At 40.3% G+C, this 15216-nt stretch overlaps 1 protein-coding gene across 2 annotated transcripts in view; it reads left to right on the top strand.

Moving 5' to 3' along the window:
- ccdc88c (coiled-coil domain containing 88C) overlaps positions 1–15216 on the top strand; it is a 92092-nt gene that overhangs the window by 15402 nt on the left and 61474 nt on the right. For both annotated transcript variants that reach the window (XM_050062388.1, XM_050062389.1), the window contains exon 4: positions 13298–13367. In XM_050062388.1, coding sequence (XP_049918345.1) covers positions 13298–13367 — 70 coding nt within the window. The remainder of the gene's footprint in view (positions 1–13297; positions 13368–15216) is intronic.

Below are 15216 nucleotides of genomic sequence, written 5' to 3'. Positions count from 1 at the left end.
GCCACTTTGTGAGTTTACTGAGTTATTACAGACACGGCTAACGGCTAACAGCTAACGGTTAGCCCAGCTAATCTACGATAACCATGTTATTAATTACACACAGAGAAAATACTAATGTTTGTTCAGTCATTGTGTTTATAGACTTTACAAACATCAGATTAGTCTAAACGGTGATACAGTGACGTGAAAAATGTGATATATACATATATAGAGCTAAACTCAGCAAGGTAAACAGCAAGGCGATTCCCATTTACACAGTGGTAAGAGTGCTGGACCGGAAGTGTCGCACAAAAAAAACGGAAGCTGGCTGCGTTCTGTTTTGCCTCCATGTTTCCCTGAAAAATAAGGTGGATAACCTCAAGTCAGTGAGTTATGAGCCTCCAATTGGATCAGCTGCAAGAACAAAATACACACACACATATATGTCCAGCTGTTCATAAGGGGTTAGGCGTTGGCTCTCTGCTAATTAGATGATGTCTCAGCAGACGCACAGGCTGGTCCACTGACTCCTCCCACTCTCCCTAGTGACAAAGCATGAAACGTTAGTGTGTGTAAGTGTGACTGTGAGGAAGGGGTGTCTGTCACCTCCTTTCTCTTCTCTCACTATTGTAGAAAACACAGTAACCTGATATCACAGGCTCAGAATACTAAGCTATTTACTGTTTTCAAACTCTACGCTACGTAATTTGTAGTTAAACAACGGTAATAAATCACAATGTATTGCAATATATGTTAAAGCAGTACTCGACATATCGCAAAACATTAAAAATCCCAATAATATTGTATCATGACTTAAGTATCTTGATGTTTCCTGGGGCCTTTGGTGATTCCCACCCCTAATATGTGGTGGCAGTGCCAATATTGTGGCGGGTTGCCACAAACGAATGTGTGGGAAACCCTGTGGGATACACATGGCAGTTTCAATAGAATGATAATAAGCAGTGGATACATTTGGTCATATTATTAGTTCAGATGTAGACTTTATTTGTTATTTGACACAAGAGGACAACTCGCAACATGTTAACCAGTGACAACACACTTCATTGACAGTAAAACAGCTCAGTTCTTATGATGAGGATAGGGTGTAACAGAAACTGAAACAGACAGTACTACAGTGACAGGACCAAATCACAAAGAAATGAATTGTTGGATAAAAACAGATGCTAGTTCATCCATAGCTTAGTCGGATTACAATTATTTGCAGGCTGTCAGTGACAAGCAATACAGGCAACCTCTTTTGTCACAGAATGAAACTTGAATGAGCATGAGGAATTTTTGAGATCGTATTTATTGTAGATCTGACACAAGTAGCTCTATTGTGGGTGTAAAAAGAAGAACATCACAATGCAGACATCACTGCGTCAGTGACTAGCTGATAAGGCAAGCCAGAAAGGACATTGTTGGGTTCCAAACTTTTATTCACTCTTTCTCTTTGACCACAGGGTGTGTGTAATAGTTTGACAGTGTCTGAGTGTGACAGCTCCTGCATTTAGAATTGTGAAACTCTGGCTCCTGTGAGAAAGATTTTATTGTTGTGTAGTAACTTAAGCAGGACTCTCTCCTGCTTTCTTTCTCGCCCCCCTCTTCCCCTTTACTTTACTCCTCCTTGGTTACCGTGGGAACTGCAGAACAAAGCCCTGAGCCTACATGGGATGTTTTGAACTCCATATCCTCTGGCCTACTTTGTACACACTCACACACACACATACATGTTCACCCTGGCCTGGGTGGATCATAACATTCAGTGTGTGTGAATTAGTGTATGTGTATGACTCTGTGTGCGTGTGTGCGTGCGTGCGTGCGTGCATGCGTGCGTGTGTGTGTGTGCTGACCCTGGTCAAACTCATCAGCAGTGTTTTATTGCCCCACCTAACTGCCAGCCACTGTCAGGAATGACTGCTGTTTTGTGTGTGTGTGTGTGTGTGTGTGTATGTGTGTGTGTGTGTGTTGGAGGGGTGAGGCTGCACCATGACATTTCTAGAGAGTAGTGTTACCTTTTTGATTTTGGACTAACTCAAAGACCCCTTCCACTCAAAAAAAAAAGTTTTCTTCTGTTTAGGTCCCCTACAATGTCTGACCTGACTTAACTGACTTGTATCTGTGCAGAGTTTGTCACTAGAGTTTTCACATTCTTCCACTGAAGCGGCCTATGTTTGCACTTTCCTTAAATCTTAGATCCAAATGTACGCTGGGCAAGCTGGATTAAGTACGTCACTAATACGAAAGCATTGCTGTCTTTTATGAGAAACACATACTGACATGGGAACAGTCTATGACACAATACCGAGAAAGAAAGCTGAAACCTCAAGCGCAGAGCGACTTGTCAGTAGAGTTAGCATTGGTGTCGTGAAAAGTTTAGACAGCAAATGTGGTAGAATGTGTAGTATTGGGAAAGAAACGAGACCCTGGAGCTTCCTCTCCCTATCTAGCAAATACCCTATCTAGGGATGTAATGATATGGAAAATTTGATATCTCGATTATAGTGACCAAATTATCACGGTAAACGATAATATTGCGATATTTTTTTTAAGCACTGTAAAATGTCCAGAAAATAGATACATTGAAATAACTTCACTAAATCTTGTAACTTCCTTATCATACTAAAATGTTAAAGGGAAATTTCGGTTTATTTCAACCCGTCTCCTATCGTCCTAAATTTGGTTCAAGTGTCTAGTGACATACAGATAATAGTTAGCATGTTAGCCATTAGCCTAGATACAGCCGAAGCGTCAGACCTGTTAAAACGTAAGAGAACGGGCATCCCTTCAAGTGCAAAGTTAGTCCACTAAACAAGCTTTTTTTTCCACAAAGACCACCTCATATCGTTAGGATAAATGTCAGAGAACATACAGAAAACAACATTTAAACGTGTTATCTTACCTTACCGGTGTGCTGCCATGTTTGTTTACAATGTAGCTCTGCTTTCCAAAGCGCGGCCGAAATATTGCGAGAACAAGCAGCGATCTCATAGCATGCCTGAACAAGCAGCAACAGCTGGAAGGCAGAACCGGACGGTCGCCTGAACAGAGGAGGAGGAGGAGGAGGAGAGAGCAAGGCAAAACAGGTAACGTTAGAGGACGAGAGAGGAGGAATGGCTGCCACAAGACTTTAGCTCTGGAGATTGGTGGTGTACCTGTGAATGCTGTGCCCCAGTGCCCACAGAAGAGGAATGCCTCTGTTGCAAGGAATGGGACCGGTTGCAGCCTTATTTTCAAGGTCTGGATGTGACCGAGGACGAGCCACCTCCACCTGGAGTAACGTTAGTATCCAGCTGGGCTTTATCTAGAGTTCGCGAGATATATTTCGGCTGCGCTTTGGAAAGCAGAGCTAAAGGGATAAACAAACATGGCAGCACACCAGTAAGGTAAGACAACACGTTTACATGTTGTTTTCTATATGTTCTCTGGCATTTATGCTAACGATATGAGGCGGTCTTTGTGGAAAAAAAGCTTGTTTAGTGGACTAACTTTGCACTTGAAGGGATGCCCGTTCTCTTACGTTTTAACAGGTCTGACGCTACGGCTGTATCTAGGCTAACGGCTAACATGCTAACTATTATCTGTATGTCACTAGTCACTTGAACCAAATTTAGGACGATAGGAGACAGGTTGAAATAAACCGAAATTTTCCTTTAACAGCCAAAATCTTATATTAAAATGAAACTTTCACATTAAAGGGGCAAGGGGTTGGCACAGCAACAGAAAAATTTATTTTAAATGAACAAAATATGTAAACACATTACAGGAACAAAGCTTATTTGTCTGGTTCATTTTAACAGTCAGCAAAATATGTAAACAATTTATATGTTAATTATTTAGTTATTAGCACGAGGGGAAAAATATATATAACACAAAACAATGCAAGAGTAGAACAAAAAACACAATATATAGAATAGATATCACAAATGTGCAGGATGTGTGTGTGTGTGTGTGTGTGTGTGTGTGTGTGTTAGGTCAAGACTGTGAGCAGTAAATTTAATTAACCTTATAAAACTGAGAGCCCGCATTAAGGCTCTCGGTTAAAGGTTAACACGGCAGCGTTTTATGTTGTTTCCTTGAGCTAATGTCGAGAAAGCATAACTGGCCGTCTGTATCGATTCTAGCTCGCCATACAATAACCATAATCATAGTGATTCAATCATAGTTGATCTCAATTAGTGTTACGTTACGTCGGTTTATATTCTGTCGGCTCCGCTCAGTGTTTTCAGCTCCATTTCGTTTTGAAACACTAAACATAGCTGCTAATACGGCTATTAGCTTCTCAGCTAGTATTAGCTCCTAAGTGTCTTAAACGAAAACGGAAAACCTAGTCGCCATTTAGGAGGACAGATACGGCTCAAATGTCCTGTATACGTCGAGAGTTACACATTATGACAATCTTAGTAAAACCGAAGTCCCTCACACAATAACTGACGTTTGCATAGCATAACTTGCATTGGCTGTAAAGCTGTGGATGATGGTCACCGAGATGAGCCAGCAGATTTGTAGTGTTGCTACCCCTCGCAGCAACTTTCTTTCTGCATGTTCTGCACGCAGGATAGTTGTCCTCCACCAGCTGTGCCTCGATTTTGTGCATTTAGTTGGTGGGAAAATGTCCTGAGTGCCGCTATCACCACCTTCCGCCATGTTTTCATTCTTTGTGTTTACACATGCTACGCATTCACGCAGCGCCTGCATCGCGAGACTTGAATGAGGCTGTTATTACATATCCGGATAATCCACCGCGATAATGCAATTAATTTAAACATAAACGGTAATTCTTACCGTGTAAAAATTAACCGAGATTTACCGTAATATCGGTAATCGTTACATCCCTAACCCCAAAGCTGTACCAGCCGCTGCCAGTAAGCACACATGCTAACAAGCCAAGAAAGACCAGATTTGGTGAGTAACATATTTGTCCTTGATCATATGAGCAGATTTTAATTTTCCATTTTTCCAATTGAAATGGTCATAAATCAATCTGATATGTCTACTAGTTGCCAATTTTGGTGCACAACAGACAGGTCACCCCAGTCTGGGTCTCACTGAGGCTCAAACATGTATATCTGAGTCTCACCAATGTATCCTCTAACGCTAATGCAATCTTACTGCGCACTGCTCTTGCACTGGTCAGCCTAGCGCTAGTCCCGCATAGCCAGAGCTATCTCCACACTTCGTTATAGCGCTATGTCAGTGCTGGAGAAGGCGGAATAGATACAGCAGTGGCAGGCAGTGGTGCTGGGTGGGGCAGAGGCCGGATTCAGAATTTCTCAATGTGAGCGAGGAAGAGTAGATCTGCTTCCTGCACCTTTGGAGATTTTTTTTCTTACTTTTTATGTTGGAAAACCATGTTCCTCAAAATATTACTTAAAGCAGAGTAATTTTACACTCTTTGAAAAAGGGACCTTAATGTACCCTGTGTGAGAGTGCTAACGTTCCCTTTGTCAACAAAGAAGAAAGGAAAGAAGAGGAGTTACTATGGAGGAAGCAATGAGCCTTCACTTGTTTCTGTCATCTGGTCTTTGCAAACTCCAACTCTGTCCGCCCTCTAAACAGTTTGTTGTTTACCAGCAGAACTGTACACTGTAACTCCATGATTCTCTAGCAACTGTCTATATCAGCATGTAAAGCAAATGCTGCCAGCTGTGTTTCCCTACATATCCGGCAAACTTTTGGAATACTGTTTACGTCAACTGAGCTGAAAAGCAAATCAACTAGTTTCTGAATAAACATTAAAAAACATGAATAAACTAGTCTTTTAAGAGCAAATTAGTGCAAGTTTTTGTTTTTCAAACAGTGGGACGTCATGTAACATATTACAGGAGAGTCTTGTCCAGTGCTACTTGTAATCTATTGTGCAGTGACATTAAGCCTAAATGTTACTATTTTGACTGCTGCCAAGGATTTAATATTTTTGGTCCCTTTTGTCCTCCAGTCAATAGAATATCTTAAGACCTACATGGAAGATTTCACTTAAATTAGATGGAACATAAGGCCATGGTTATGAAATAGAGGACTAGTTTTTGTTGCAGCCTTGCAGATTAGGCCACTGAGGGACTATTTATAGGACCATTTGTAGAATAGGTTATGTTTTTCCTCATAACTCATAAACTGCAGAGACGCATACTTTTTCTTTGTGTCCAGATTTGGTGAGGAACATATTTGTCCTTGATCTTATGAATAGGTTTTTTTTCCCAATGGAAATGGTCATAAATTGGACACAAATACAATATTCTCTGAAAATTCAGCATTTTTTTCATTTTTTTTTCAGCATCACTATGGATCAGAGCCTCTCAGGAGGTGACGAAAGCGTTTTGATTTGGATTTTAAAGTGGTGAGAAAGTTGTGAAACACAGAAGCTGGTAGCTCAGTTAAAGTCAGATCTGGGGTTAGCTGCCACCATTTTATTGATCTGGGATTAGAAATGTGAGCCCAGTGTGTTAGTGGGCCATGGATTTAGGCCTTGTGTGTATGCGTGCATCTAAATGGGTCATGTAGCAGGCTGTATTGATCCCTTGTCAGTTTTAAGTGTGAGATCCTGCTGGTGATGTTGCTGCAGGAGAATAACTATAGATCAGAGCTATTACCACACACACGCTCACACAGTCCACACACACATGTAAAGTCAAACAGAGTGCGTTTTGAACAGACACCGACTCCACCTTTTTCACACAGTTTTAGTATTTAAATAAAACATAAACCATTAATATACGTTACATTTCTATACAACATAGGTCCGGGTGGTATTAGAGGGTGTAAGTCTATCTGTCTCATTTATAATAAACAGCCAGCTAGTTAGCGCTGACCCTAGTCTTAGCATTAATGCCATAATCTTTTTTCCGAAAGGAAACACCAACTTGAATCACGGAGCCTGAAACCACTAGAATTACTCTCTCTTTCCTCCTGGTATCAAATCTTCATGCTACAATTATTGTGGACAGAGACACAATCATCAAACCATCCTAAAGTACTACTATTGGTCCTTAAATATAGTATAGTTACTTAACATCATGATTGCTGTTATCCAAACCTAATAGACTAAACAGGGAACTGTATATTACAGCTTTGCTGGAATCTGCTATATCAGATCTACTAAAACGCCATCAACAGAGCTGCCTTTAAGTTTGTTTTTTTTTAACTTAAAGGCATATATTCTTGACAGGTCAGAAGCCACTTATTCACTGGGGTTACCTGGAGGGAGACTGGAGGGTGGCCACCATGTTTCCGAAGTAAAACCCTTTTTAGATAGGAATTGTGTAAATTTGCAGGAAAGCTCAATCAGTCTTTTTTCAGCATTGGCAGTATAAAAACAAAATTGGGGAGTGCAGTAAAATGCCGCCTACCTAATTTTGTTTATACAGAATGCACCTTTTTCGGGGCAATGGGGGCGTGAGAAAGTAAGAAAACTGTTGCGGAAGGCCGCCTTGGTCTGTTTAAACTAAAGGGTTCCGCCAATACGACTACCCTACGATGCGGAAAATTGGGCACCTCGGATCAACTCGCTAATCCGGCTCTGTGTGTCTAAACGCTCGCAGCTTGCTGGCAAAACGTCCCAACATTCGCGGAAAATCTGGCAGTGTAAAAGGGGCTCAAGACACTTCCCGCCATCAGGACGACTTTAACAGCGGATATCATTGGTAAAGCCGTCCCTGTGTGTGATGCTATCTAGCTCCCACTAGACCTGAGTGGCGCACAGTGCAGAGCAGCCGAGGGTAATGTTAGCTAACCAGTGGAGAGTGGAAGGTGGGCAGGGGGCACTATGTTTGTGCATGTTAACGCTGCTAGCCGGCTGTGTATCAGCAAAGCCAACAGAAAACAGAATAAAAAGGCAAAACATTTACATCACAAAACACTGACATTTCCTCACCTGTAAATGGAAAGTGCTTTAAAATGCAGTGCAAAAGCTTACTGAGTTGATGAAGTCATGTCATTATGCATTTGTTTCCAGTTAATATGTGTTGGACTAACAAAAGCAAAATTTACTACAGCTGACATCCTTACTTCAAATGCAACACAGTGTCTGTTCCTCCTTGACTCTATGCACTTCATGCTTTGACACGTTCTGATTTCTTTTGAGTGTTTATAGTTGTGAGAGGACGAGAGCATCCCCCACACTGTCAACTCCTTGAACTTGTACTCAATTTATTTATGACTTTTCAATTCTTTGAGGTCAGACAAAGCACAGCTGAGCCTAAGCAGGTAATGTTGTATTTAGTGTATCTTAAGTTCCGCCAAGTCTAAAAATGGCCTAAAATGAATAAACCCTTTGATTCTTTAAATAACAGCATGGCTTTTCCTCTGGTATCACCAGTGTGTTATTCGGGCCACACATTAGATTTTGTCCCATTAGTGTTAAGAATCTAAAAAGAGCAAAGCTGTATTTCTATTTTTCATTCAATTTTGTTTTCTGGTTCAGAAAGTATTTTATAAGCCAACCAAAAGTATCAGTCAGTCAGGGATGGACTGGAAAACCAAACACATCTCATGCAAAATCCAGTCTTACTTGTTTTTTAGAGTATATTTAGTGTAATGGTTGTCGTTGACTTAATCTGCAGTGCTCCGTGAAACAAACGAAAACTTGTTGGCAAAGCTTCCAGACTGACGGTGTGTTTTAACTGAATTCCTGCTGTGACTTAAAGACATCTGGTAGCCAGCTTACATGTTTTATTCACACGGTGCTGTGTGTGTGTGTGTGTGTGTGTGTGTAAAACAGAGAGAGACTGGTTGGGTCTCTCATTACCTCCCAGTGAATAGGCAAGTGTAACAGTATCTGTGGGTATAGCAGTACCTCTGCGCTCCCTACCTGTCCCTGCAGCTCAGCTGTAACAGTGGAGTAAGCTGATAGTGCATTTAATTGCCTGGTTAGCAGATGACACTCTACTCCTAAGCCCTGTATCTCATCAAGTTGTGTTGACAGTGGTCAAATGTACACTAGCACATTAAAGTTATAGTTCACCCCCAAATCACAAATACATATTTTTCCTCCTACCTGTAGTGCTATTTATCAATTTAGATTGTTTTAATTTGAGTTGCAGAGTGTTGGAGATATTGGGTCTCATTCATAAAACGTGAGCAGAAGGAATTTGTGTGTAAACTGTTCGCAGACGGAAATTTACGTGCGTGTCCGCATTCATCAATATTTTAGTAGCTCCGATCTTTTCATAGCTACTAACAAAATCTACTCCTGCTCCTGACCACTCGTAGTGCTTGTGTAAATTTAGTAAAGCACATAAATATTGCTTGTCACTATTGGAAATTACAATTTTAATTCGTATTGCGCTCTGTTATGTAGCCTACACAATACACAGATGCCTTTGAAACACGTAATCTAAACATGACAAAAATATTAAAAATATAACACATTTTGTTAAATTAGTTGGCAATTAGCAGGTTTAAGATCCAGATTAGGTTCATGATTGTGAATTATCTATGTAAATCGACTCAATAGATTACACGTTATTTCTACATGTTGAATGATGATAATAAAAATATCCGTAAGGACAGCCAGATCACAGCCTCTTCGGCCTTTGGCTGTTCCCACTTCATTCAAAACCCCACAAATGAATCTTCTGTTTGTTTGGTGACTGCTGTATTTTTTGTGTGTGCTTATAGGCCATAAGGTGAACGCAGTTATCGTTTCATCTCGTTCCGACATCTGGGGACTACACGATCTTTACTTCATAAAAAAGATCGATACATGTTCAGCTAATCAGCGGGAGTTTGTAGCTCATAACCCCGCAAGAGTCCTGTGATCGGGGTCGTAATTCGGCACTTGTTCCGTCTGAGCGTAATGATCTGTTCCGCCTGAGTGTTATTCGCTGGGTCGGTGGTGAAGTGGCGCACATGACTCGCCACGACAGACAGCTACGTATCTTAAACAGGCAATACATCTGGCTACATCTTTCCCACATCAAATATCCGTGATCACCTACACCCGCGTGCGTAAAAGCGCACACAATTCCGTGTCCTCTCACCGTGGATGCTGTGATTTGATGGCCCGGTACTCACTGTAGCCCACTCTTAGATGTCGGAGCGGAAATCAGTTTCTGTGAGACTTTTTCTGATTCACCTTACGGCCTGTTATGCGTTTCTTTGCCTCCAGTTTCATATCAAACCATTTACACTTCACCTCTGACATGGTTCTTTGTACCACGGAGACAACATTAACAGCATCTGTTACCTCCCTCCAGGCCTTCGCTTTGTATGTCCCTGTCACACCACTACTAACTGAAGAAAATAAAATGTTTTTTCTTAAGTCCACCCAAAATTATTTCGATCTCTGCTTCGGAAAAATTCTTTTTTCTTTCACTCTCTTTCTTTGTTTGCGCCATGACTGACAGGTCGACAGGATGCACCTACACCTCCTTATATGGTGGTCATTGGCTATTCATGGGCGGGGATTTATGCTAATTGCTGATTACCGGGAGCGCACTGTCACTTTACGATGGATTGGCATTCATGATCATACACATGTGTTTACGATCAAATCTGAGTTTCCCGCGGCGTTCCTGAATCCGTAGTAGGTTTTTAGTAGAGTAGGCTTTTATGTGCAAATCTACACACAGATTTACTCACTTTTCATGAATGAGACCCACTGGACGTAAAGATGCCTGCCTTTTCTTCAATATAATGTAACTAAATGGCACTCGGCTTATGGTGCTTAACGTGCTAAACAAATACAAAGTCAACAGTAATGTCTCTTTATAGAAATCATGACGGACGGGGTCACTCAAGATAAAACACAGACCTTGAGTGAGCAGTTTCATGTAGGAACTATTTTCTTGCTACTGAACTACACTTACCAACCATATGCCCACACAGGAGGAAGCATGCATCTACTGCTAGCTCACCTAGCGTTCACGAGTAGATGCATTGTTCCATCTGTGCAGTCATACAGTTGGCAGGTGTACTTCGGTAGAAAGAAAGTAGTTCCTACATGAAACTGTTAGTACTGAAAAATAGTACTACAGTTAAGAGGAAAAATATGTATGTTTGATCTTTGGGTGAACTGTACCTTTAAGAAATGTGTATGTACCATGGAAACCGCACTAACACACGTGAATTTTGATATCTTTTCCTATTGTGTGAGACTGTTTGCAGGTGCGTGCTGTGTGCTTTGGAGTGCATTATTCCAACCAGCCCTTCCTTGCTGACAGTCACTTCCCTCATCTTAGGAGCCAGAGTTTGGTGCCACTTCTAAAGTGAATAGGGTGGGCATGGCAAAACACAACGTAACGCTTCATATCTTTGTTGTTTCAACTTTAAATGAAAAGTCTTTCCATCAGATTAAAAATCACATTATGTGATGTTGACTGACCTTTTTTTTTAATCTAAATGTGGGTGTTAGTTGTCCTTGTTATTGGTCTCCAAACAGATCACAGATCTGACTCAAGCCCCTGCTTGGTCCAGGATAGCTAACATTACATCATGATACATGACCAAACAGGGCAAGGTCTGACTTGTTATTCTGAGCAGACTGCACTCAGATCCGTTCTTATTGGCTCTGATTAAGACCTCCTGAATATAATTAAATATCATTAACAGTTTGAAGTTTTGTTAGTTATTGAAAATCAAAAACATGTACCAGCTAATAGCGTCAGCTATTTTGTACCCAACAGGGGCTTGAGATGCAGCTGCTGGACAGAGCCATGACCTGCTTGTAGACCAATAACAAGGAAAACAAACACATCCGTTAAGATAAAAAAAACAAAACACCAGTCAACATGATGTAATTTGTGTTTTTTATTTTGGTGGAAGAACTTTTCAGTCAGAGGTGAAACAACACAGATATGATTGGTAACAGTGTGATTTGCTGCACCCACCTTGTTGACTCCAGTAGAAGTGGCACCAAAGTTTAGCACCAATACAAAATTTGAACTCTGTAACTGACACTTGTTACATATACTTCACTACATTCAATTAAGTGAAAAGATTATTATATGTATTCTATAATGAAATACTGATTTATGAAAAAAAACATTCAAACTTCAAAGGTAACGTTCATCATTTATGTAATACTCCTCACTGTTAGTGATTTTTAGGTCAGTGTGTTATGTATGACAATGTATGTTCTCTGAGGGAGAATTGTTGCTAGTGTTATGGTGGAACGAGCTTATTTTGAGACATGTATCAAGTGTTTTGGTGGTTTGAGTGAGTTCTGAAGGTGAGATTAACTGTTTGGCAGAAATGTATGTTGTTATTACAGACTGTATTAAGAGTTTTTAGAAAGTAGCGATGAAAAAAAACTGTAATTAGAGTTGATAAGAAAATATTAAAAGTGTTTTTGTTCGTCTCGAATTTTCTCTGCCTGTCTGGACAACCAGGTGTGCTGTGGGAGACAGTAGAGGATATGCTGGAATGGAAAGCATTCCCTCCTAGTGGGCTGTTTCTTTCCTGACTCACACGCACACACACACACATACACAGTCTCTTTATCGACAGCAGGGTGTTTCCTGTTGGCTGCTCGCCTGTGCACACATACACACACACACAAACATGTAGGTGCATAAGTCTGGGTCAGTTGGTGGTGGACTTTGATTCATTTCTACAAAATGTGTTCAGATCAGAGCAGCAGCTCTTGTAACAACAACAGCAGCGGGCAGCTCTGCTCCCACACCCACACTGTTTATGTCAGCATACAGCACAGTAAAGAAGCTGCTGTTAGAGGAGCAACTACTAGTTAACATACTCAACATTACATATATATATATATATATATATATATATGTCTTCTTATGTGCTCATTAGTTTGCTGGGGATGATTTGACACTGTGCTGTCCACATGTCACTTATCAGGCAAACAGTTGGGAACGTCCTGTGAATGATCTACCTTCCTTCAAGTTGATGCTTAATATAATATAGAAATTGTTATATACAAATATCCGGGACACTTTTTAGTCCTGATTTCATAGAATATTTACCTTTTTGTAAAAAAAAAACAAAAAAAAAACTGACCAGTACTATTTGTGATTTTAGTTTATCACTGATGTTTTAGCATATACATTTGCCTACAAGCTGCATGAACATCGCAATACAGAAATACCAGTGACAAAGTGGCTCAGAAATTGTTGGATTTTTCTCATTCTCAAATATAGATTTCAGATTTTCAGAGCCAAAAATCTAGTGTCATTCAGGCCACTGGAGAACCCACCTCCATGCTTTTGTTGCCCCCTTTTGGTTTCTAATGACAGTTTTTAGTGCTTGTCAGTAACACAGCCTTTGCACAGTTATCATTATGACCATAAAATTGAAAATGTATTTGATCTTTTTCTCTATACCCCACTCCTCCCCACCAACCCCATCTTCTCTGCTACAGGAGAGCTTACAGCAGTTGATAGTCATGCCCCTTCCTAACATCCTCTGCATCGCCAAGGATCCACTGTCAGGTAACACACACTCCCACACATCCTACACCCTGTCACTCATCAAGTCCTGCATATTTGCACCGCCTCCTTCTGTGTGCTTTCATAGAAATGTATTTACACAGATGTATCTGCCCGGGGCACATGATTGGGTGATTAGATGCTTTATTGATTTTTGTTCAGTTCTGAATTTAATAATGTAGTGATTGATGAATTTTGATGAAGACCATTTATGATGATATTTTTTAATTGATCTCACTGCATTTACTTTATATACTCATCTGAGGGCTGCATGACTATGGTCAATGTGATAATCATGATTATTTTGATAAATACCGAAATCACGGTTATTTATAATGATTATTCATTGTTTTTGGAGACAAAATATTTTTATTGCACCTTCACATTTAAATTAACAGAGTACTGCTGTGACTTATGTGTTGTGCTGCATTCCTGCTAATGTACAAAGTATCAAAATAACACACTCCTAAAAGCAGATTAGCCAAAATAAAATAAGACTAAAACTTTTCACCCAAAATAAAATCAACAGAGCAATATTTTTACTTTCATGTCATGCTATATTCCTGATGATTAACAAAACTTTGCATCAAAATAAAACTTAAAGTAATCTGAATTCACAAATAAAAATTGTACCCAAAGTATAGTTGAACTAGAATAATAGGCCATTACAGAATGCAACTGAATGAATGTATTAGTTGGGTGCATATTTTTGGCCAAATTGCATGTGATTGCATTGATTATTTCAGTCTGTCTTTGGAAGTGGATGGGTATATGTCCACCACTTTTTTTTACCAGTTATGGTATCATGACAGTGCAGTATAGTAACAGTACAGTGGGACTGTTGTGGATGTATGTGTTGATGACGGTCAAGGACAGGGATTCAGTGAGGTAACGTTAGCATTGTTGTTCTTCTTGACCTTCATGCATTCATCATCCTGCTTATTGTGCTGTTTTTCAAGTGGTTAGTTGTGTTGCTTTGGTGTGCAGACACAAGTCTCATGTACTCCTCACACATGATCTGTTCTCTCCTAAATCCCAAAAAGTCCAAACGTTGAACGGTGGTGGTTGATGAAAGGATAATTTTTGTTTTGCCCGTCTGCAGTTGCAACTTTCAGTAAAAGTTTTTCAGAGGTTGCTGCTGCAGGGTGCACACACAGCAGCATGACAGCTCTTCAAAAGTGGAGGCTGGCTATTAGTTTAGGGAGCAGCTGATTTTGGGAGCATGCATTTTATAAGTCTGTATCGCAGCTGATTATTAAATTGTGGGAAGCCAAAAACGTGGACATGGATAATATTCGATTTATTGCAGCCCTAACTCATCTGCAATGCATACATTTTAACTTCAGTGAGGTTTTCCTGTTTAAATAAAGGTGAACAAAAGAAATGTGTGATATAGGCTGTTGGCAGCAACAGAAACATGATAATCTGAGTGAGCAATCTGCTCTGTTAAACGATGCAAACTAAGGCGCAAGGTAGTTGTATTTAGTTCCTTAATTAATTATAGGTGTTTTGGGGCGTAACATGAATTCAACCAATCAGTGTTCTCTCCTCTTCTCTTTAAAAGCCAGGTCAGTCTTAGTAGTGCACAGATCCTGTTGATATTGACTGCATCTTTGCTGAGTTCCAAACTGTGCTGTTGTAGGGCTGGGCGATATAACGACTATGCACAATATATCAATATAATTTCAAGCAAGATATAGATGTGGACAATACCGTTTTTATCGATGTAAGGTCAACTTGCGTTAAGTAACGGATGCCAGTATGCATCTTTGCTCTCTCACACTCCCTGCACAGCTCCACTCCACTCACTCACAAGTTCTCCAGCAACACTCAGAGACACACAGAGCTGCTT

This window comes from Epinephelus moara, chromosome 14 (assembly GCF_006386435.1).
Source record: "Epinephelus moara isolate mb chromosome 14, YSFRI_EMoa_1.0, whole genome shotgun sequence".
NCBI classification, from domain to species: Eukaryota; Metazoa; Chordata; class Actinopteri; order Perciformes; family Serranidae; genus Epinephelus; species Epinephelus moara.
The sequence above is the reverse complement of the archived record's forward strand: the minus strand, read 5'-3'. Positions and strand labels throughout refer to the sequence as shown.